The sequence below is a fragment of the Microcebus murinus genome, chromosome 16 (genome assembly GCF_040939455.1).
Source record: "Microcebus murinus isolate Inina chromosome 16, M.murinus_Inina_mat1.0, whole genome shotgun sequence".
NCBI lineage: Eukaryota > Metazoa > Chordata > Mammalia > Primates > Cheirogaleidae > Microcebus > Microcebus murinus.
In genome coordinates this window covers 27133534-27158812 of record NC_134119.1, presented here as the reverse complement: position 1 = coordinate 27158812, position 25279 = coordinate 27133534, and the positions used below count along the sequence as shown (strand labels likewise).

Here is a 25279-nt window from a genome sequence, read left to right as displayed (position 1 = left end):
TCCTGAGGGACCTCGCTGCTTCCCCGCGTGGCCCTCACGCTGTGCCATGCCTCCTGTTTCTACGATCTGTGCACATAAAAACCACTTCCTTCATAACAGTCATTCCATGCTCGTGCATCTCACCATACCTGGTTGAAACAAGTCCCAGGTACCCCTTAAAACATTCCCAGTCCTGGTTCCCAGGGAGGGCTTTTGCTCCTGGGCTTCTGCCCCAGGTAAGTGATTCTCTGCCTCTCTCTACAGTTTTGGGGGCAGTAATTTGCCTGCAGGACTCACTTCTCTGGTGGATCTAAGAAAAATTGTTTTTCAGTTTGTTCAGCTTTTTGTCATTACTGGGATGGGAAGAATGACTTCCACGCTTTTTCATGTTAGAGTGGAAAACAAAAGTCCAGTCATTTTGTTAATGAACCCAGGAGGGGGGTTCTCTGTTGCTTGCAGCACAGCAAGTCAATTACTGAGACAACAGTAAGGAATAAAGGATTTATTGTAGAGGATACATCAACTGGGAGGTGGAGGAATGGACTACCTCAAATCTGCCTCCCCGACCAACGTGATCAGGGGTTTTTCTGGAGGTGAAATGAACAATGTGTGAGGGGAGTGAGTATCATTATATGCTTGGGGTAGAGTGGAGGGCACACAGTGTAGTGAGAAATCATGTTATTGTATATATCCCATGATTTAAAAATGGTAGGTAAGTCCCTCCCAGGGTGGGGATTTTAGTAGTGTAATGAGCTAGGGGGTAATACTGGTCATTTTTTCAGCCTTGTGTGTAGGTGGGATGTGGGGAGTAGGTTGCTCAGTGGGTCCTTGGGCACAATCTGTGGTAGGGTGTCATTTTTCTTGTCTTTTCTGGACAAAAAGGTGGTGTGAGGCTCTGTAGTTATGCTGTGACTGTAAGGAGGCTCTGCTATTTCTGGCCTGGGAACTGAAACATAGGAGAATTACAAAAAAAAAAAAGAAAGTTTTCTTGTTTATGGAGTTGGTTACAATTTTACAATTTTTGTGTGTATTTTCTCTGTCTTCTTAGCCAAGGCAGGGAAATTTTTTTTGCCCAATGTCCTTTATGTTTACAGTTTCTTCAAGTATGTTTATCAGGAGATTCCTCCATTAGGGTTTGGATGACTGAATACTTTCTACAGAAAGCACAAAAGTGATCATGTCATGTCTCTGCTCAAAGTTTTTCTAGGGCACTTCCCACCTGCAACTAGGGTGACCACCTTGTCCGAGTTTACCAGGGATGCTACCAGTTTTCACACTAACCAGTTTTAAGTCCCATGTTCTAGAAAATCCCTCAGTCCCCGGCTGAGGCCTGCTTCAGTTTTAAAATAGGAAGTCCTATGTCCAGGAAACCCTCTTCCCCACACCCACTTGGCATGTACCCCCCTCACACCACTCACTACCTAACCCTGCCCCATATCCACTCGCTATGTACCCCCGCACCCCATGTCCAGGCCTCAGCCTAGAAATTTCTTCCTTTGGAATGCCTTCCTCAGCTGCTCAGGTCTGAGTGAAGCTCGCCCCTGTGCTGCTTGGCTCACGCTCTGTCTTCTCCACTAACTCAAAACACAGTGAGGCGAAGCATCTTGTCAGTCTCCACCACTGCCATAGCCCCGTACTGTGAACAGCACCTGGCAGGTGCTCAGTACATATTTTTCTATAGGTGAATGAGTCAGTGGATAAAATGACAAATGCATCTCCTGTGAGTTCTCAGCCAACGCAGTGGGTCAGGCAGGCAAGCCCCTTGTCCACTTGAATATGCTCCCAGTATCCCAGCTTAAAATCCAAGAAGAGAACTTTGAGCAGTTTCTCTTAGAACTTCAGAGCAAATTCCCTGCATTAAGCCCAGCATGCTCTGGCTGACAGCACACTTGCGCAGACATTAGAGGAAGGGCCTGCGGAGAGGCTGGTTCTCTGGAAGCAGAGACCGAGTCGAGGGTTCTCCTCATGAGGCTGATTGCTCTCAGGAGACGTGGAGAGAGGGGAGCAGGATCATCGAGCAGGGCAGGAGCTGAGCCGGGATGTGGTCTCAGCTAGATTCCAGCCTCAGCCTCATCCCCTGGGGAAGTCTACAGCGTGAACAAAGCACAGACATGCTCCTGAGACAGCAGGATGTCGTGCCCTAAATCAGTTAGTAATTGGCTGTGGGCTTCTCGAGGAGGGGAAAGGGATGAAAACCATTGAGCATTTCCCAACAAGATGACTCCCATAGACTCAGGGTTCCCCAGGAGAAGGGAGAAGCTGTGAGCTGGTAGCGCCAACACACACAACGTTTAGGGGATGATGCCAGGGCCAGGCAGTAGGGACCTGGGGAGATCACTGACAGCACCTACTGGAGTGCCTAAAAAAAAGCCAACTCGGGGAACAAGCTGCCTAGGTAACCTAGGCAGGTTACCTAGGTAACAACCAGCACAGCCAGGCTCCCTGCCCAGGTGTCCGACTCCAAATCCCCAGCTCAGGCTGCCCAAATCCAGCCCCACCTACCCGGTGCTATTTCACAGGGTGGCTTGTTGCTCAGAATGCAAGAGCTCAAGGGTCGAGAAAGCAGAGACGAAGCTTTCAAGACTGCGGCAGGGGACTGGGGAGGACTTCCCTCTGCTCTGCCCAGAGTGCGAGCTCTCACAGTGCAGGGGGGGGACCCACCTGGCCCTGGCAGAAAAGCTAGGACAGGAGCCACTGCAGCAGACAGTGAGAGCAAGTGCTCTGCTGCCAGCTGAGGGCTGGGCCATGCCCACTCTGACACAGGCCCTCTGAGAGTGGAAGCCGGCAGGCCAGGGACACAGGACGGGAAAGAGCCTTTGCTGAGTAGCTCCCACGTGCAGATCCCTGACTCCTGTTTTTAAGAAACCCTCCAACCATGTAGAGAAATAGGGACTAATAAAGCCATTTGACGGTGAGGAAACTGAGGTACAGATCAGTAATTTAGCTGTGGTCACAGAGATAAGTAAGTGACAGAACTGGGACTGTAATGCAGACCAGCCTAGCCCCAAATCTGTGCTCTTTTTACAAATAAAAAGATCTTATTTTTGGTTAAGAGGCAGAGTCATGACGTCCACTCTCAGATGCCATAGCTGTGCTATGTTTATTATCACTTTAACAGAGTATTAACATCCCCATGTTAGGGGCGAGCTGAGACTCAGAGAGGTTAGGACACCTGCTCAAAGATGCCTAGCTAGAAAGTGATGGAAAGGTTCATGATTAGCACCAGACCTCATTATCTTTTCCCCTGTATTTGATTTATAAACGTCTGTATGAATACTTGTGCTTAAACTAGTGTTGGGCAAACTGGGGAAAGCTCACACTGTAGAGTGGATTCTGCACCACCAGACCATTTGTCAGTGCTCTGAAGTCACTGTTAAAAACAAACAAACTGCTGGGCATGGTGCCTCACGCCTGTAATCCTAGCACTATAGGAGGGCGAAGGCGGGAGGATCGCTTGAGACCAGGACTTCAAGACCAGCTTGTGTAACATAGAAAGACCCCATTTCCACAAAATATATAAAAATTAGCCGGGCGTGGTGGTGTGCACATGTAGTCCCAGCTACTAGGGAGGCTGAGGCAGGAGGATCACTTGAGCCCAGGAGTTGTAGGTTGCAGTGAACTATAATGATGTCACTGCACTCCAGCCAGGGAGACAGAGCAAGACCTTGTCTCAAAAACCAAACAAACATTTAAGCAGTGCTGAGGAACAGGACCTTTCCTAGCTCAGCAGCTCTCACCCCTTGTCCCCTTCCCCATGCAGAGGGCACCCCAGGGGGCAGCCCCTAGAGAATGGAGCCAGCCAGGCCCTTCCTGTCCCAGCATCCAGCCTTACTGAACAGGCCTACACTTGGCCTTGGCATTGGGGGTCAGGACATAACTCAGCTCTGATCCCAAAGAACCATAAATCCAGGAGCAGGAAAGGCACCTGCCTAGATCTCTACCTGAAGCTTAGGCTAGAGTGTTGGAGAGCCAGCAGGTCAGAGGAGGGAGGCAATCATGCTCACCTGAGACCAGAGGCTTCTAAAATCAGTGCACTTTGGAGCTGCAGGGCAGACAAGATTTCTGTCCTCAGCCGTCTCATGATTCACCGCTGAGGCCCCAGTAACAAAAGACAGATTACCAAGAGAAGAGCATGCACATTTATTTAATATAAGCTTTACATGACCCAACAGCCTTCAAAACTGAAGGCCCAAAGGCCCAGAGAAAACTGTATTTTCATGGACAGTCATGTAGAACTGTGATTGGAGGACAAAAGGGTATGATCTTATGGTAATAACTAGAGGGATCTTAGCAAGGCCTATTTGTTCAGATTCTCCTTGGCCTCTCTGTGACATTAGGACACCTGTCATATGAAGGTCTTCAGGAGAGAAGGTCAGAGAGTGATCGCTCTGTTTCTGCCATTTTCTCAATTTCCTTCAGTCTAAATCACTCAGAACACCAAGGGGCCATATTTTGGGGCTTCATGTTCTGAGCCCTGACAGAGCTGACAAGCTCCAGGAAGCATCTGGGACTGCTGATGGTTCATGGCTTGGGGCACTTTCCGGGCAGATGCTGCTGGGGCCAGAACGGTCCATTTCTTGCCTCTGCAGGTGACAGGTCGGGGAGGAGACCCTCCAGCAAGCAGGCCCCCCCAGGCAGGCGTGGATCCCCGCCTGGCCAGCTGGACAGGGCCAGGGGCAGCCAACGGCCCGGGTCTCCCCGGAGGAAGCAGACAGAGCGCCAGACTGAGCGCAGGAGCCGAGGAGGGGAGCTGGTGCGGGGACAGGAGCGGAGTGCCACGGACAGGACCTGCGAGGGGAAGCGGAAGAGGGATGCACGGGCTTCCCTTAGGGAGCAGAGAGCACCCCAAAAGAAAGAAAAGGAGCTTCTGAAGAAGGAGGAGCCACGGACGAGGCCGAAGAAACCCAGGTGTGTTGTGGCTCTGATTGGGGCACTCGCTGCACCCTGTCCCTCCCTGATGAGGGTCTGATGCCCCCTCCTCCGCTCTGCTCTTCTAGAATTGTGGCATGGTAGAATCCTTCACCAGCTCGGAAATTCTGGGATTTGGAGGTTGGATTTGCTTATTTTGTCTCCTTTGTTCCAGTAGCACTAACGCACATGGGTTAGTGGACAGAGCCAGTTTACAGAGTCAGCAAGTGGGGGTTTAGGTTTCATGTTTTGCTACCCATTTTGATGGGCGTCTCCCTCTCTCCTCCACCCACCCTGCCACCGCTGTCTGGCTCCTTTTATCCCTAAAGGAGTCAGGCTAGCCGGGGGACTGTGGGAAGCGCACACAGTAACTTGGATTTTGTGCGGCTGAGCACACAGTGCCGTCTGGGTTGCAGTGCAATGGGAGGGTCATTGCAGGGAGCTTCCAGCTGGACACTGTCTACAGCTGTGCTGTCCCGTAGGACAGTCACTAGCCACACGTGGCTGTTGAACACTTGAAATGTGGCCCATATGATGGAGGAACTGAATTCCTAATTTAATTTTAATTTGACATTAATACCACTTAGTTGACATAAGAGTTAGAGAATTTACTTAACTTGGACAGATAGACGTAGTTTTAAAACTAATTCGATTTGACTTTGAAGGCAAAATACTCCTTTTACAAAAAGATGACCTAGTGTTGTCAATGCAGTTGCAAGTATCAAGAGAAAATGACATTTGGCTACTTGATAAAGCTATTGGGAAACTTTTAAGTGTGTCTAAAACAATGTGGGCATGCGAATCTACTTTTTCACCTATACGTTTATGAAATCCAAATACACATTAAATATGTCTGATGAAAGTCTAATGTGTGAATTGCTGTGGGTACGAAATGAACATCAGCCTTTGAAGATAGTAGAAAAAGAAACTGTAAAACATCTCTAATAATTCTCTATTGATTACATGCTAAATTATAATTTTTGATATATTGGATTAAAGGAAATGCATTATCAAAACTAATATACCGATTTCTTTTTACCACTTTAAAGTGGCTTCTAGTACAATAAGCCCTGTTCTATTTCCACTGGGCAGCGCTGCGCTAGGGTGTGGTGTGAGGGCAGGACTCAGAGAAATGGAGTTTGGGGAGGGGGCCCCGATGCCAAGGGCTACAGGATAGAGTTTCAGCCTCTGCTGACAGGTGGCGGGAGTCACTGATGGCTTCCGAGCAGGGGGCAGGAGTGCCGTCTTGCCTGTGGGCTCCTGGGCTCCTGAGGACACCCACCTCCTTTCCAACTCCCCTCTGCATCTGCCCTGGTTCTGCCTCCAGATCGTCCTCTTTGGCCTCCAGTGTGTCTGGCAGGGAGTCCCTGTCTGAGGAGGAACTGGCCCGGATCCTGGAGCAGGTGGAGGAAAAAAAGAAGCTCATCGCCACCATGCGCAGCAAGCCCTGGCCCATGGCGAAGAAGCTGGCGGAGCTCAGGTGAGCAGGCTGGTGGCGGCCAGGGCCTCTGGGTGTCCACAAGGCTCGGCCCCTTCCCCCCCTCTGCCCCAGCATATGGATCACAGCACTCGGGAGCCCCGCTAGAGCCAGGGCAGGCCTGCAGGGGGAGAGCCATGAGGCTCAGCGATCTCCCCACTTGTTCCCAATCCTTCCATCGCCTGCCACCTTTTCTGTCCCATGCCCACCCCCTCTGGTGGCTTCAGTGCCTCCTTCACAGGCCAGCACAGATATGCCTTCCCCAGGGATGCTTTCTGTGACCCCCCCTTCCCGAGAGCAACTCTCTCCTGTGTTCTTTGAGCACCCAGCACCTCTCCGTGTGGGGCACTCTTGCTTGTAGTGGCTTGCACACTGAGTGGGGACAGGGTCTCTTAGCTGTTCTCACATCGCCTAAGGCCAGCCTGGTACCGATGCTCCACAAATACTGTTCTGTGGACAGTAACTTGTACCCACGCCGCTCAACTCCTGTTTTCAACTCAGGCACTGCTCTGGTTTCCGCACGAAAGACTGTCACCCCGAGTACGTTATGATTCTTGAGTCTCTGCTGCACTTTCAAGACAGGAGCAGAAGTCACACTGCATAACCTCTGGATGTCCACTAAAAAATTCCCATCCAACATTCCCATTCTCCCCGAGGTCCCTCCTGTTTTTCTGTCACAGCGTCGGAAGTGATGCCCACATTTCCCCTCCCTCTGTAGAAAGCCCATGTTCCCTGGCTCCTCTCACACCCGAGTTTCCTCTGCTCAGGTCAAACTCGTCACCCTTCACAGAGCAGAGCAATTGGCAGCCATGTTTTGTCACCGTTTGCCCCTGTGGCGTAGCAAAGCCGATGGCTGCACCAGCACAGCGAGACCCTGGCTGGGTTTCTGGGAAATAGCGCTTACTCTACTGCCTGCAAATTACTACACCACCTCTTATGCTGCTGTGAGAAGAGACACCTCCCGCAGGCCTCTAGACCTGTGCTGCAGACCAGTGCTGCCCACCGGGACTTTCTGAGCTGATGGAAATCATCCTAGAGCTGCACTGTCTAATATGCAGCTGCTAGCCCTGTGTAGCTACAAGCACATAAAGTAGTACACACGTTAATTGGCTTGATTTAGCCATTCCACAAGGTGTACCTCTACCAAACCATCATGGACACCATAAATATAGACAATTTTTGCTTATCAATTAAAACAATTAAAAAATAATTTTAAAACATTTAAATAGTCACACGTGGCTACTGACAACAGCGTGGCTCTAGGCCCAGCTCTAGGCGGTGGGCTGTCTTCCTTCCCAGCCTCCTTTTTTATTTTATTTTATTTATTTTTATTTTTATTTTTATTTATTTTTTTTTTTTTTGAGACAGAGTCTCACTTTGTTGCCCAGGCTAGAGTGAGTGCCGTGGCGTCAGCCTAGCTCACAGCAACCTCAAACTCCTGGGCTCAAACAATCCTTCTGCCTCAGCCTCCCGAGTAGCTGGGACTACAGGCATGCGCCACCATGCCCAGCTAATTTTTTCTATATATATTAGCTGACCAATTAATTTCTTTCTATTTTTATAGTAGAGACGGGGTCTCGCTCTTGCTCAGGCTGGTTTCGAACTCCTGAGCTCAAACGATCCGCCCACCTCGGCCTCCCAGAGAGCTAGGATTACAGGCGTGAGCCACCGCGCCCGGCCTATTTTATTTTATTTTATTTTTTTGAGACAGAGTCTCACTGTGTTGCCCAGGCTAGAGTGAGTGCCGTGGCATCAACCTAGCTCACAGCAACCTCAAACTCCTGGGCTCAAGCAATCCTTTTGCCTCAGCCTCCCGAGTAGCTGGGACTACAGGCATGCAGCACCATGCCTGGATAATTTTTTCTATATATATTAGTTGGCCAATTAATTTGTTTCTATTTATAGTAGAGACGGGGTCTTGCTCTTGCTCAGGGTGGTTTCAAACTCCTGACCTTGAGCAATCCACCCGCCTCGGCCTCCCAGAGTGCTAGGATTACAGGCGTGAGCCACCGCGCCCGGCCAACATTCTTTCCTTTTTATACATAGCCAACACTTGCCGAGCACGCCCTAAATGCCGGGCACTGCTCTGAGTGTGGTATGTATAACAAGTCACTTAATCCTCACAACTGCCCAGTCATTATCCCCATTTTACTGATGAGGAAACTGAGACACAGAACAATTGAGTAATTTATGCAAGGTCTCATAGCATGTGAAGTGGCCCAGCCAGGATTTGAACTAAAGAATTCTGGCTCCAGAATTAATTAATTTGGTTAATTAACACCAGCAGGTAGAGGTCACAGGGGCCAAAATTCTGCCTACCACAAGTGCCTGGTATGTGCCAAGCACTATTCTTGGCATTTGGGAAACTTCAGTGTACAAAACAGACAAAAATTCCCTGCCTTCATGGAGTTTATATTCTAACTAGAGGTATAAAAACACATAGGCCTTCAGCCACATGAGTTTGAGCCTTCATCTTTCAGATTTCCTTTGGTCAGGTGCCAATTGAATTCTTGCTCTTTTTTTTTCCTCTTAACCAGGGAGGCCCAAGCATTTGTGGAGGAGTATGAAGGAGCCTTGGGAAAGGGGAAAGGCAAGCAACTCTACGCCTACAGGATGCTGATGGCTAAGGTGTGTGATGCAGGGCAGCAAACCTGTGGGGAGGGCCTGCTCAGCTTCGGAACCTGGGGGACAGACCACAGTAGCCACGTGCCCAGCCTCACCATTTGTGCCCAGCTGACCCCATAACCCTGAGCATGAGGGCCACCTGACCATTCTGATTCATGCAAGAGTGGAAACCAACTGTATCCTGCCAACTTCTCCATACTTATCTGTGAGGGCTTCAGTGTATTTGAAACTTGTTTCCTCTCCAGGGAATAAACTCACACAATCAATGATGTTAAAACCACTGGGATCTTATTTTCCAAACCCTAAATCAGGACATGTGTTTGGTTGGAGACCCAGAAGGGCTGTGGTGTAGTCAGAGTCACACAGATGGTAAACAGTGATCTGCCCAGAGGGGTGGCGAGAGCTCTGTTTCGTTGACATTTATTGTAACTTGGGCTTTTGATTCAGGCGAGGGTGATGTCCTATGATTGGATATTTAACATGAGACTGATTGAAGTATTCTTCCTTCCCCACTGATTTGAGAAACTACCATTCTCACTTACTTAATTCTTATATAGAGCCTGTTTCAGGATTTTTATTCTGAACAATCATTTGATGTCATCATCTCACTATTAAGTCTGATGCTTGATAGTTCTAACATCCCCATTTTTCCCTTTGTTTTTCACAAATGTCTTGGCTTGTCTTGCCTGTGTTTCTATATGCATTTTTTTTTTTTTTTTTTTTTTTTTTTAGACAGAGTCTCACTCTGTTGCCCGGGCTAGAGTGCCATGGCATCGGCCTAGCTCACAGCAACCTCAAACTCCTGGGCTCAAGAGATCCTTCTGCCTCAGCCTCTCAAGTAGCTGGGACTACAGGCATGCGCCACCATGCCCAGCTAATTTTTTTCTATATACTTTTAGATGTCCAGCTAATTTCTTTCTATTTTCAGTAGAGACGGGGTCTCACTCTTGCTCACGCTGGTCTCAAACGCCTGAGCTCAAACGATCCACCCACCTTGGCCTCCCAGAGTGCTAGGATTACAGATGTGAGCTACCACGCCCAGCTTCCATATGCATTTTTAAAATCACACTGCCAAGTTCCAATATAGCTCACTGAGATTTTGATTAGAATTTTTTAATCTGTGATTTAATTTGGGAAAACTTCTTATCTATATATGATATATATTTTATATATATATATATTTTTTTTATTTTTGGATACTCACCACTATACAAACGAGGATATATAGGATATTTAGTCTTTACATTTAAAAATACTTGACATTCTTTATTTTACATCCTTCAGCAAAGTTTGTCATCTTCTTCATATAGATCTCTTCCATGTTTTAAGTTTGTTTCTATGTAGTTTATACTCTAGCTGCTTTTGCAAATGGGATCATTTTCCATTTATTTAATAACTAGTTATTGGTGGTATGTAAGAAAGCTACAGATTTGTGTGTTAATATTATATCTAGCTTCCTTATTGTACTCTTATTAATTCTAATCATTTTCATCTGATTATGTACACAAAGATATTATTGTCAGATTTTCCTAAATGTGACATGTCATTCCTATCCTAGAGTGTGGGTTCACAATCCTAGAACAGTATGAGTTGGCGATGATGATCATAGGCCCCCTGCCTTTGCAGCACTTTAATGAGAATGGCTCTAGTGTTTCACATTATGTTTATGGGAGTTGTTGGCTTGAAATGGATTTTCTTTCTCATAATAAAAAATTATCCTCTAATTATAGTTTAGTAAGACTTCCATTTTATTGGAAATAGGTTTTGTTAAACATCTTTTCCTTTCTGTTATTAAACCTCAGTTATGGTACATTATTTTTAACTCCACAGACACTTGTGATTTTCCAGTATTTTACTTATGATTTTTGTTTTGTTTTGTTTTGTTTTGTTTTGTTTTGTTTTGAGACAGAGTCTCGCTTTGTTGCCCAGGCTAGAGTGAGTGCCGTGGCGTCAGCCTAGCTCACAGCAACCTCAAACTCCTGGGCTCGAGTGATCCTTCTGCCTCAGCCTCCCGGGTAGCTGGGACTACAGGCATGCACCACCATGCCCGGCTAATTTTTTTATATATATATCAGTTGGCCAATTAATTTCTTTCTATTTATAGTAGAGACGGGGTCTCACTCTTGCTCAGGCTGGTTTTGAACTCCTGACCTTGAGCAATCCGCCCGCCTCAGCCTCCCAAGAGCTAGGATTACAGGCGTGAGCCACAGCGCCCGGCCTACTTATGATTTTTATATAAATTTTTATAAGATTGATCTTAAACTGTGTGTGTATGTATGCATGCATGCTATCTTAGCAGATTTTAATATTTAGGGCTGCACTTGCTTTTTTTTTTTGAGGTAGAGTCTCACTTTGTTGCCCAGGCTAGAGTGAGTGCCGTGGCATCAGCCTAGCTCACAGCAACCTTAATCTCCTGGGCTCAAGCGATCCTACTGCCTCAACCTCCCGAGTAGCTGGGACTACAGGCATGTGCCACCATGCCTGGCTAATTTTTTTGTATATATATATTTTAGTTGGTCAATTAATTTCTTTCTATTTTTAGTAGAGACGGGGTCTCGCTCAGGCTGGTTTCGAACTCCTGACCTCAAGCAATCTGCCCGCCTCGGCCTCCCAGAGTGCTAGGATTACAGGCGTGAGCCACCATGCCTGGCCTACACTTGCTTTATAATATTAAATGAATGGCATTACCTCCCCTTTATGCTGTAAATCTGTTTATGAAGCATGATTATTCCTTCTTTGAAAATTGTAAAGATGATACCCTTAAAACTGTAGAGATTGAGAGCCATTTTTATAAAATACCTCGGTAATTTTTTCATTTTTTCCCCATTTATTGATGTATTTAAGTTTTAAGTTTTCTTGGAGCCATTTGATAATTCATATTCTTCCTGAAACTGGACCATGATTTCATTAAAATTTTCATGTCTATTAACAGAGCGTTGCATATGGTAGCCCCATAATTTTTGTAATTACTTTTTTTTTTTCCCATGGAGTACTTTGAGAAGCAAGTAATTACTCTTTATATCTACTGGATTTGAATCGTTTTTATACCTAATATTATTTTTTCTCCTTCTTCAGTTATAATTGCCTAGCAACTATTTATGGGTCACTTTATTAATTTTGTCTAAAAACTATTTACCACCTAACAACTGCATGATCAGATTTTTTTTTCCCAACTGAAGAATGTGCTCTTCAAATATATTTTTTTCTAGTTTCTCACTGTGACAAACAATGCTGCAAAAATACCTTTGTGCATTTATCTTAGATATGTATGTTTTTGATTACAACAGGACAGAGCCTGACCCCAAAATGGTACTGCTGATTCAAAAGTATGCATATTTTAAATTTTACTACACATTTCCAGATTATTTTCCCCAATATGTAGCAAATCATGCTCAAATGAACAAAGTCTGAGAATGACTTCTCTTTTTTTGTTATGAATGTTATGTTTTAAATTAATTTAATTAGTTTTTTAATAGGCTATTATTCTTTTAATTTGCATTCACTATCTTTTTTTTTTTTTTTTGAGACAAGAGTCTCGCTTTGTTGCTCAGGCTAGAGTGAGTGCTGTGGTGTCAGCCTAGCTCACAGTAACTTCAAACTCCTGGGCTCGAGCAATCCTGCTACCTCAGCCTCTCAAGTAACTGGAACTACAGGCATGCGCTACCATGCCTGCCTAATTTTTTGTATATATATTTTTAGTTGGCCAATTAATTTCTTTCTATTTGTAGTAGAGATGGGGTCTTGCTCTTGTTCAGGCTGGTCTTGAACTCCTGACCTCGAGCAATCCACCCACCTTGGCCTCCCAGAATGCTAGGATTACTGGTGTGAGCCACCGTGCCCCACAGAGATCTAACTTCTTTTTTTTTTTTTTTTTTTTATATTTTTTTTTTTTAAGACTAGTCAAGTGCAGTAGTGAGGAGGGGGGAAAGTAGTAGAACAAGGAGTTCAATCTGTAACTGACTGTGAACAATCACGTGAGATAACTCACTACCTTCGGACCAGCCGAGATCTAACTTCTTAACAAATTTTTAAGTGGGCAATACAGCATTCTTAACTATAGGAATGATGCTGGCCGAGCATAGTGGCTCACGCCTGTAATCCTAGCACTCTGGGAGGCAGAGGCAGGGGGATCTCTTGAGGTCAGGAGTTCGAGGAATGATGTTGTATAGTAGATCTCTAGACAAATATATCCTTGATAAATGATTCTGTTCAATCATGTTTCTGTTCAAATGGCTCCAGCTTCCTCCTTAGGAAAAGGATTGCTGCCCATCCTCTTGTCTTCTGTATTTACCTTCCCTCATTGTTTTAAATTCTTTTCTTTTTCTCTCTTTGCAATCTCAGAAATTTCTCAGGTATATTCTCAATATCATGGAATCCATTTACCTCTGTGTCAATTGTAGTCTTTATTTTTTCTAATGTTTCTTTTCATTCAAGTATTGAACTCTTGGTTTCCCTGTAATCCTTCCCTATCTCACTATATTCTTTTTCAAATCTCAAGTCCTTTTAGAAGCCATATTTCTTGCATCCTATTAACAACGCTGAACTGCTTCCTAGAATTTATTTATGCATCCTGGAGGAAATTTTCCACAAATATCAAAGAATGGTGTTGCTTTTTCCTGGTTCTGCAGTAATATTTCTCAGGTCTCACTGGTTGTTTTCATTTTAGTCACCCACACCTAGATTTCATCCATAGAGGGGACACATAGCTTGCCTGCGTCCTGCAGGACCATGATTTGAAAACGTTTTCCTATATGTAGCTTGAGAGAAAGATGATATGACAACTAACAACCCAGTCCCAGAGCCAGCAGCTGCCATCTCACGCAGCCCTGAGGAAGAGGCTTGGGGACTCCTGCTCACACCACCATCCTGGTTTTCTGACACTGTCAGCCAATCAAGCATGAGAGCTTCCATGCCAGCACATCTCCCGGCCTCGCTCTGCCTCTGCCCAAGTTCCAGGGCATCACCTTTCAGTCCAAGACACCCGTAGCCTTGAGGGGCTGTCAGGGGGTTGCCAGGAAACCAACTGTCAGGCTGTGCCTCCAGGGGCCTCACTTGGCAACGTTCATTACCCCACTGAGCCTCAGCCTTGCAAGCCTATATTTTGTACTGATTTTATCAGCACTCTGACAGCAGATCCATCTCTTGGGGAGGGCTCACATTAATAAAGCTTATGAGACTGATACATAAAACCAGATGCCGGATTATTAATTTACAAGGAGAAATAACTGATGCAAGAACTGGAATGTTTGAAGTCCACATTAGCAGTGCCTTTTATTTTTGATAGTTGAGTTAGTTATAGGTGAGACTAAACCATCTTCCTGATTCCTATCTATTAATTTACCGCGAAAGTCACTGCCATAGAAACCAAAATACTCACGGCCCAGGTGATCGGCAAATGCTCTCTCCCTACATAGGAAGCCAGATGAGCCAAAGATTATTTCTGAGCACAGAATTGGAACTAGGGAGGGTAGATGAAGCAGGGAGACTGGAGGGCCCATTGTCTGTCATCTGCCATCCCCACATCCTCTGTACCTCTGCCGTCACTACCAAGAATCCAGTCTTCTGCTTAGGAGCCCTTCTTCTCTTTAGCGTTTGTGCTCTCTCTTCTGACAGCTGGTTCCTTCTTTATATGGTTATCATTCCATCAGGATAGGGTCAAAACCATATCTGGAAAACCAGGTCTGAAAGTCTGATTCCTTCACATACATTTCCCCTTTCATCCTTTAGTGACTTTACAAGGGAAAAATCTCATTTCCTTCATGAACAAGTTCTTTAGGAGAACTTATAATGATAGAAACTGGGCTTTCTATTTTCTAGGAATATTTTTTATCCCCCAAAGGGATTTATTTGCAGGGAGTAGGGCTGGCAGAGAGAAGCCCCTTGAAGAGTTGACAAAACAACACCCCGCCATTAGACAGGCAGCTACTCAGATCTCTGGTTGGTACAAACTCTGGATGTCAGAACTGGGAACAGACCATCGGAGGTGGCAAAACACATTTCTAACTCCTTTTAGCAAAGCGAGGCTGTTGTCTCTCAGGAGAAGACTGTGCAGCCATGGGTTGAGATCTCTTTACGTTCCACCAGCCTTGGAGTTTAGTGACAATTCCTATCGAATATAGGCACATGGCTGGCTGCCAAATGTGGGTGTGACAGTTGTGAGATTTCTTTCTTCCCTTCAATTTTTGTTTTGCGATGAAGAAAGTTGGGCCAGGTGCAGTGGCTCACACCTGTAATCCTACCACTCTGGGAGGCCCAGGTGGGTGGATCCTTTGAGCTCAGGAGTTCGAGACCAGCCTGAGCAAGACAGAGACCCTGTCTGTACTAAAAATAGAAAGAAATTAATTGGCCAACTAAAAATATATAGAAAAAATCAGCCAAGCATGATGTTGCATGCTTGTATTCCCAGCTACTTGGGAGGCTGAGGCAGAAGGATTGCTTGAGCCCAGGAGTTTGAGGTTGCTATGAGCTAGGCTGACGCCATGGCACTCTAGCCGAGGCAACAGAGTGAGACTCTGTCAAAAAAAAAAAGGTGAAGAAAGTTGTATCAGAGGTTGCTAACCCAATCTGATCCCCCAAACCAGAAATTGTACACAAAATTTCTAAGTTTGTGTATAAACTGTCCAAACTCAGAATTTTGTCAGCACTGTAGACAAACTCAAGGTGTTGCTGTGGCCCTGGCTTCCCCGTCACTCCACTCCTGACTGTGGAAAAGCGAAGGCTTGAACACCCACCTCTGCAGCTGGGCTCAAGGACTGCTGGAGATAGGACCCTAGACAGCAGCCTTGCCCAGGTGTAAGCCTCATGTTGACAATGTTGGCAACGACATGCCCCTCCTACGTGCCCCTTTGTGCTTCAGCACAACAACGGATTGAGGGTTTTACCTGTTCTATTTCAGAAATGGGTCAAGTTTAAGAGAGACTTTGTTAATTTCAAGACTCAATGTATTCCCTGGGAAATGAAGATCAAAGGCATTGAAAGTGAGTATTTTGGCACCACTGTTTTTTAGTTGGTTTCCTGAAGGGTTTTCCAAGAGTTTGGATGGTTTCCTTGGACTTCTGAGTAGATCACTTCATTGGTTCTGTTGTATTAGAAAAACAAGAATGGGTTTTGAACTAGTCAGACCAAGACTGACTTCTTCTTTACTTTCTGATTATAGGAGCTTACGCAAGTAGGTTCATGGCACAGAGCCTTGGGTTATTTGTCTAGGAAAGAAAATGGAGATCAGGATGTTGTTCCCCAGACCAATGTGAAAATTGAGCCCATCTCACACTGTATTTCCAATGTAAAAATAAAAAATAAAATAAAATAAAATAAAACAAAGAAAATTGAGTCCACCACGCTTTATAAAGTGCTCAATAGTGTCAATTTCCTCCTTCTGCAACACAAAAACTCACCATCTTCTCTCTCCAGGTCACTTTGGTTCTTCAGTGGCGTCATATTTCATCTTTCTCCGATGGATGTATGGAGTTAACCTCGTCCTTTTTGGCTTAATATTTGGTCTAGTCATAATTCCAGAGGTAAGAAAAAAACTTCTATTAATATATTTTTGGATAGTGTATCATGATGACCATCTTCAATTACATCAACCAAATACTCACTGTTTTACAAAGAACCAGTCATTCATTTTAAATTCTGTACTCACATCAATTGCCCAGACTGTTCAGGACAAAGAATAGGACCAAAATATTTCTGTTTCTGAATTGAGAGGTAAACCTTACATTTTACCTTGAGATCAATGGAGAATTAATATTTCAGTGAGGTTTTTTTTCCCCTTTTACTCTGAAAAGAAAAGAGAGGGATAGAATACGTTATGTCATTATTTGTCACACACAAAAAAATATCTTGAATTTGAATATAACTCCTCACTATTCTCCTAGATATAATCTTGTTATGGATGTAGGTAGACCCTTACCTATGGCTGATTAATTGAGAGACAAAAAAGGGTTAATTGATTTGTGCAAAGTCACACAATAAGTTTGTAGTGAATTGAGATCCCAGGTCCCCAGAGTTTGGCCTGGGGTCTTTTCCAAGGGAACGTGTGGTCCCCTAAGCACAGAGTGTAATAATTGCCACAGTCCTGACTGTAATACTTGGTGCCGCTGTGGGGTACACAAGTTGATCTACTTCAACAGCTTTCAGGGTAATAATATTTCTGCATTGAGTATTTTCTTCCTCCCAGGTGTATTCATTGGTTCTATGATGACTTACCAATTTCTATTTTATTATAAATGGTTCTGTGAGTATACTGGAGTCGATCCTATCTGTAGTCACACGCTTGACTTTTTTGCACATTCATTTTTCAGGAAATTAAAAACCTTCTACATAGTGTGAATTAAATAAGATTAGTTGGAAGAGGTTGACAGCACATTATAATACCCTTGGTAGCAAAGGAGTGTTACATTATTTATAAAACCACTGAATTCTTTTCTACATTATCTAAAATGTATACTTATAAATATGTTATTAACTAGCCTTTATAGTCTTTCTTATACACACTTGCAAATAAATGACTGTGAATCCGCTTAACCCTACATATATTCTTATGCCAATATCACTCTCTGACCCAGAAGTTAGGATTTTAAAGCTTCTGGCAAGTGTATACAAATGTTCTTGCACAGACTCTGGTTCTCCCCAGGGAGAAAATATTGTCAGAAGCTAACAGGAAGTTTCACTTCTCCCCTCCATAGCCAGGCAAGTGTGAGAAGTTTTCCCCAGTGACTACTTACTTTTGCAGAGCTCTTGGCTTTCTTCCTGGAAGTTTTTTATCCACATTGATTTATTTATTTCCATGAGAAGAGAGCACATTTAAATGCTGCAGCCCTATGAAACATCTCTGGAATTTTGCTGGTCCAAAAAGGCAGTTTGGGAGGAAGTTGAGTAATTTTAAGGACACTGTTTACTAAGTTTTCTTTTAAGGAAACATTAAATTTTGTATAATTTATCAATATTTTCTATTGGAGGGACATTTATTAGAAACAATGAAAACTTAGTCATTGGTGCATTCCAATAAAGCAGCCAAGATCTGAACCATCTGTGCTAGAGCACTTGGATTTGATTGGCAGGTGCCTGGGAAAGCTATGTTGGAGTGGAGTGAAGGGAAGGAAGAGCCCTGGGCTGGGGGGAGGGGCCACTGGGAGAGAAGGGGAGAGGCAAGACTAGGTAGGAGCCTATTGCAAGTAGCTCAGCCCTAGATCCAAGTAATACCAATAGGAATGGAGTGAAAGAGAGGAATTAGAGTAAAGTAGTGTGGACAAGACTTGATGACAGTTTGGATAACAACAGTTGAAGATGTGGGATATTACAAGATGCCTTCTTAGGATGATGGGAAATTGGCCACATGGGAATCAGACACATCCAAATTCACTGCAAATAAAGTGGAGGAGGTGTCCTGTTGGTCAAAGACATGAAGAACCTCAGGGCCTAAGGGTTTTCAGCATAAGCCAGTGAAATTTTGTATTCCCATGGCTCATGAGTGTTTTAAGGCCAACCACAGTGAATCAGAAAGTCCAGGGATAACAACAGTAGAAGTGCTCAAAGCAACTTTAACAGAATTTCTCCTCATATTCATCTTCCTTTTGCCACAAACCCTCAATGCCATTTTAATGGAATTAAACAGCTCTGAATGCAAGAATGAGTCTTGTTCAGCTTGAATGACAGTTGCCCACAGAACTCAGGACGTCTGCATGTCCCCGGGGAGCTCTCAGTTACGCTGCAGGAGACGGCTGGCCAGGCCCTACTGGATGGTGCATTCACGTACTGCTCTCCCAACGCTGGCTGCATGTGAAAATCACCTAGGGAGCTTCAAGAAATACCAGGTCCTAGGCTCACCCCCAACCAAACGAATTTGAATCTTCGAGGGTATGGCCTTGGCATCAATATTTTAAAAGCTTCTGTAGTGAGCAGACTTCTGAGATAACCTCCAATGATCCCCCATTCCTGGTACTCAGGCCTTTGTATAACCCCTTCCCTTTGAGTATAAGCTAGACCTAGTGACTTGCTTTTAACAAACAGAAGATAACTAAAGTGATGGGCTGTCATCATGTCGTACAATAGATCTCTTAAACTTATTCCTACTGTCTAAGTGAAATTTTGTACCCTTTGAACATCTCCCAATCTTCCCTCTCTGGGTAAAGTTTTTGTTGTCTTCATATGTTTGTTTGTTTTGCATACGTGGTAGGCAGAATTCTGAGAACGACCCTTAGAATTCTCAATGACCCTCAACCTTGTATAATCTCCTCCTCCTTGAGTGTGGACAGAACCTGGGAATATGACAAGATATCACTCTGAGATTATCTAGGCGGACCTAGTTTGATCACACGACCCCTATCAAAAAGTCAAGAGTTTTCTTTGGCTGGTTGCAGAAGATGTCACAGATATTCGAAGCATGCGAAGGACTTAACGCACCGTTGCTGGTTTGAAGACGGAGGGACCATGTGATAGGGAATGTGGGAGGCCTTAAGAGGCTGTGCAGTCATTATCTTTGGGTTGTAGAGGTGATAGGTAATTTTTTATATGCTCTTTATACTTTTTCACATTTTCTACGATGAGTGTATATTACTTTTAAAATCAGGGAAGTGACCAATGTTATTGAAAGATGAAAACGGATATGTCCTGCTCCAAGAAGGAAGGTATTTAACCCAGTATATGAAAAAAGACGTGTCCGTTTGTGTTTTCTCCACTCAGACCGCTGTCACTGTGTCGCTCCCCCAGGTGCTGATGGGCGTCCCCTATGGAAGTATTCCCAGGAAGACAGTGCCTCGGGCTGAGCAGGAAAAAGCCATGGACTTTTCTGTCCTTTGGGATTTTGAGGTACTACTGCCAACATGCCAACCCAATTCCACTTTGTGATTGTGAAGCCTAAAGATTGCGTGGATTTGTGAAATAGCATGTTTAAGTATTGAAAAACCAGTGCTTTAATAAATAGGATGTCAGCACTAGGCTAGATGAGCTCCATGTCTCTCAACAATGCTCCCGGGTCTCCTTCATGGGCTCCTCCCTCCAGCCACACGCCATGAGGTCACTCACTGCTCCTCTCTTCCTGCTGGCTCTCTGTAAGGTGATCTCAGTGTGGTTTTCTCTCCCCATTCCACATTAAGACCCTGGGTCTACCCTTACTGCAGGTTTTCCCCTAGTTTCACATGACATCTTCAACTGAATGTCCAAGCTGCTCCTCAAATTCAACACCTATCCAGCCAAAAGCCCTGTCTCTCTTTCCCATCTCCTTTATTGGAACCACCATTCATCCATCACCCACGTCTCAGGTCCCAAGGTCATCCTACACTTCCTCTTCCTCACCCGCCCCCAAACAATCAATCACTAAAGCTGAGCCTACTTACTAACTATATCTTGAATCTTCTGTAAACTCAATTAAGAACACTGGATTTTATTCCCCTGGGGAATGGGAATCAATGAACATCCAAGGAGGAAGAAAGTCACTGAATATCTGAGCTGAATAAGAAAAAGCCATGGACTTTTTCCTCCTTTGGGATTTCAAGGTACTATTGCCAACATGCCAATGCACTTCCATTTTGTAATTGTAAGGCCTAAAGATTGCATAGATATATGTGAAATAGTAGATTTAATTATTGGAAAACCAGTGTTTTAATCAAATAGGATCCCAGCACTAGGCAAAATGCTTTTCTCTGTCCCTCTTATCATCTCTCTTACCCTTTGAATAATGTCCTCCCTTTACCAGGATTACTGTCAAGAATCTTCTACCTCTCCTCCCTGCCTTGGTTTGGCTCCTAAAATCTCCATTTCCTCTACTACCAGAAGGATCTTTCTGAAATGCAAATCTTAGCCTAAGAAAGAGCAAGACCCCATCTCTACAAAAAATAGAAAAATTAGCCAGACGTGGTGGTGCACACCTGTAGTCCCATCTGCTCAGGAGGCTGAGGCAGGAGGATCACTTAACCCCAGGAGTTTGAGGTTGCAGTGAGTTATGATGATGCCACTGCACTCTAGCCTGGGAGACAGAGCAAGACCCTGTCTCAAAAAAAATAAAAAATAAAATGCAAATCTGACCTTGTCACTCCCCTACCTTGGATATTCATTGATTCATATTTCCAAATGGAATACAAGCCAGTGCTCTTAGTTGGATTTACAAAAAAACTGTCCATGACCTGGCTGTTGCCTACCTTTCTAATACGTCTCACTTTCCTGCCGAAATATCACCAAGCTTTGGGGAAGTCCCTGCATGTGTCATACACCTCCAGTGCCTCTTGCCTTTGCTCATGGTCCTCTGCCTGGAACACCCTTCCCTCCTTGGAGAGTCCCCACACCCCCTAACCCCTGGGCTCCCAGGGGTGCTGAGGCCGGGAGGCACAGCTGTGGGGCCTCCCACCACAGGGCATTGCTGCTGCCATGCTTCACCCTCAAAGTCAGCTTGGGGACCCCTATGTAAGTGAGTTGGAGTATTTTCCCAAGTTATTTGGAACAGGGGTGCCCAACTATACTACTACTAAGGATTTCCTTTATTCTTTGTTTTATCCAAGGATCCTTGTTGAGACATCCTATCTACCAAAACTAAACTGAATTTATTCAACAATAACCCCTTGCTGTCATTTACAAAGACATGTAAAAAGTGCTAAAAATCTTAGTTAATATTACACCTAAATAATTACACCTAAAAAGTGTACTAATTAGACTAATTACACTTACATCTAAAGCCAATTACACCTAAAAACCAAAAATAAAACAAAACAATATTTGAAGTTGGGGTTAGACTGTGAGCCTTATTGTGAATAATTTTCTTTAGAAATTTTGAAGTATTGAGAAAGCTCACAGACTCCCATCTGCTTCTGGAGTGTTAAATATGACCCTGAGGATGGGGACAATCATTTGGGGACAATCGCACACAGGCACACTCATGCACAACCACGCACACCCCCATCCCAAATTTTGTCCCAAGTGTTAACAACACTCTCCTCTCCCTCCTGTAGCTCCATGCACTCTGTGTAATGGGGAAATGAAGGGATTGAACAAGGGAAAGAGGGAGAGACATGGGGGACTCTGGTCCCCTGGGGGCAGGGGGTTAAGGGAAGAACAAGAACATCCAGAACTCTTCCTTCTTCCCCTTCAACTCCAATTAAAACTTGGAAAAAGAGATCCCTGGTAGAATGAAGAGTCTGATGACCACCTGCTTAGGGCTTACAAACCCAGGGCATTTGACTTTCCCATCCCACAGGGCTACATCAAATATTCTGCTCTCTTCTACGGCTACTACAACAACCAGAGGACCATTGGGTGGCTGCGGTACAGGCTGCCCATGGCTTACTTTATGGTGGGCATCAGCGTGTTTGGCTACAGCCTGGTGATTGTCATTAGATCGTAAGTATGACTGTCTCATCTACAGACTTTCACTTCTTTTTCACAAAAACAGCTCACTCCTCTGGCTGCTCTATGCCTACTTCTTGTGGGGCCTTTAGAGAGAAAGCAAGGAAACAAATTAACAAAGCAGGTGTGGATTGTAATATGTGGTATGAAAGACATAAACCAGGTAACGTGGGATGATGCTCTAGGAAATGAGGCAGAAACTCCTTTAGATGAGGCTGAGAGCTGCCAGCCACGCTGAAAGTCTGGGGAGCAGCATTTGAGACAAAGGAAGAGAATGATGTGCAAAGGCCCTGAGGCAGCAGATATCCTCGTGTGTTCCCCAAATTGTCACAGGCCAGTGTGGCTTGGGGGGGCAGCATGGCACCTGGGAAGGTAAGGCCAGAGGTTTGTAAGGCCTGTTTCTGCTTTTCTCCTGAGCTCAGCTTCCCCAGAAAAACTCCTTTGCTCCTCCATAACTCAAGCTTGTGCATTAGAACTGAGCCTGGCACTTACAAAGATATAAACAATAAACTTATACTAAGTAAATGTATGTGACTGTGAATAACCATGGCAGCCTCTCTGCCCCCAGCTTATCTCTGCGATCAGAAGTGGCCTTTTAATATGTCTGCACCTCTTAGTTCATATTCTTTGTGGAAAAAAATGCCCAGCCCATAAATTGCCTTCTTCAGAGTCAGTGGACCCATCAGCTGTGGCTGGGGGCTGTTGTGGGGGAGGCACAGTCCCCTGCACAAACCTGACCACCAGGGCCTGCTCGCCCTTCAGCAGGGACATTAGGGGTCACCTCTCCCAGATGACAGTAGGCAGCTGTGCCTCCGGGAGAGGAGTGGAACGCTCTTGAAGCCTGGTTAGAACCCCTGAAAGGGCAACAGGGAAGCCTGGCTTGGCTTTCTATGACATCATCTCAGGGGAAAAAGCTACCATTCACAAGACCCTGCCCAGCACTCAACAGTGACCAATTGGACATATTCAGCTGCCCAGCTCTATCAAGCAAAAGGGAAAAACAAAGAGATGGGCTGGGTTTTATTCTTAGCCATTATGTTGTTACTTTTTCCTTGCCATTATCCCAGATAAGTATAGGGATATAGAATGTTTCCATGATGAACCAAAAAAGCTAACTAAGCCCTGTGGCAAATCTAAAAGCCCAAACCATAAAACAGAGTTAGAGAGGCACGCAAACCACACACACCCCCGTCATACCTGGTAGGCCCCTCCTTGGGATTCCCACAGAGCCAGGCTCCGGGAGCACAGGTTGAGGACAGAGGGGATGGAGTAGGAAGGTCCAAGGCACTTTTATCCGAGCTTGCTTAAGAAAAGGATGTGAACATTACCTGACTGTAGTACCCATTGCTTCAGAGTTTCTTAGGTTTTATATCAGGAAAAAAAATACATTCTATCCAAGAAAATAGATGACTTAGAAGGGGATATTCCTCTTTGGGAAGAGTCCCATTAGTCTACGGCCATACTACCTTGAACACACCCAATCTCATCTGGTCTCAGAAGCTAAGCAGGGTCAGGCCTGGTTAGTACTTGGGTGGGAGAATAGTCCCCGCAAAGTTCTCAAACTGCAGATGCAGATGAGTCAAGCCACAGGCAATCAGGTGTGAGGATAAAAAACACGACCAAGTGTCCTGCATCCTACAGCCTCTTTGATGCCCAGGTGACAGCATATGTACTTCAGGGGACTCTAAATTTGGGAGAAAAGGTGCCCTGGCTATCCTCAAAGCTATCTTGCTTGGCTCAAGTCCCTGCCTGGCTCGTTCGCTCATTAGATGTCAACTACCTGTTCATCTGCTACTGGTGCCCAAGACTGGCTTAGACCAAGGTTCCCTTGGGGTGACACAGCAGAAACAGGGCAGGCGTCGCAACAGTGGTGTGTGCCCTACAGGATGGCCAACAACACTCAGGGGAGCACAAGCGACGGGGAGAGTGACAACTTCACGTTCAGCTTCAAGATGTTCACCAGCTGGGACTACCTGATTGGGAATTCGGAGACAGCCGACAGCAAATATGCCGCCATCACCACCAGCTTCAAGGTAGTCGCCCCAGAGCAGTTCCCGCTTCTGGGGGGAACCCTGGGTCCCCCTGGTCCTTGGGAGACTTCTCCCAGATGCAGCATAGGAAATAAAATTCCCACATAATTTGTGGCAAGAGCTTTCCCAGAAGCACAAGCCCAGCTCTCAAGTCCTCAAGAAAGAAAGCTCGTGGCTGGTGCTCGCCATTCTTAATATGGCAGAGAATCCAGATGCCAAGATCTGCTCCTGCCTGTTTCCCATGGAACAGCTTCCTGCTGGAGGAAGTGGAAGGACTCCTTGGGGGTATCATTTCTCAACCTTTTCTGCATGGTAGAATCACCTAAGGAGCTTTAACTATCTCCTAAGCCCCACCTACAAAGATTCTGATTAGTTGGTCTGGGGTAGAGTCCTGACATTGGTTTTTGCTTTGTTTTGTTTTGTTTTGTTTTGTTTGAGACAGGGTCTAGCTGGATCACCTAGAGTGCAGTGGTGATTATCATAGCTCACTGCAACCTTGAACTCCCGGGTTCAAGAAATCTTCCTTGCTCAGCCTCCCAAGTAGCTAGGGACTACAGGCATGCACCACTACACCCAACTAGTTATCTTATTTTTTGTAGAGATGAGGTCTCACTATGTTGCCCAGGCTGGTGGAAAGAACTCCTGAGCTCAAGCAATCTCCCCGCATCAGCCTCCGAAAATGTTGGGATTATAGGCATGAACCACTGTACCCAACCCTGACATTGGTTTTTTAAAAGCTCCCCAAGTGATTAGAACACCCAGAAAGAGATGGGAACCTTGGCGTGGGGAGGGGGGGCGTATAAGAATAAAGAAACCAACCCTGTGTTTCTCACAAGCCACAACAATTACAACTAATTATCTCGTTTGTTCACAAGAGAGATTTGAGGTGGCCTACAGAACTATAATCCATATAATATAACCATCC

General features: G+C 45.1%; 1 protein-coding gene across 1 annotated transcript in view; it reads left to right on the top strand.

The window, feature by feature from the left end:
• The first annotated feature begins 517 nt into the window (after window positions 1-517).
• Window positions 518-25279, top strand: part of TMC2 (transmembrane channel like 2) — a 50274-nt gene continuing 25512 nt past the window's right edge. Inside the window, exons 1-9 of the mRNA XM_075993401.1 lie at window positions 518-572; window positions 4569-4887; window positions 6215-6367; window positions 8902-8992; window positions 15885-15966; window positions 16400-16506; window positions 19700-19798; window positions 22176-22318; window positions 24210-24357. Of these exons, the coding sequence (XP_075849516.1) occupies window positions 518-572; window positions 4569-4887; window positions 6215-6367; window positions 8902-8992; window positions 15885-15966; window positions 16400-16506; window positions 19700-19798; window positions 22176-22318; window positions 24210-24357 (1197 nt within the window). The remainder of the gene's footprint in view (window positions 573-4568; window positions 4888-6214; window positions 6368-8901; window positions 8993-15884; window positions 15967-16399; window positions 16507-19699; window positions 19799-22175; window positions 22319-24209; window positions 24358-25279) is intronic.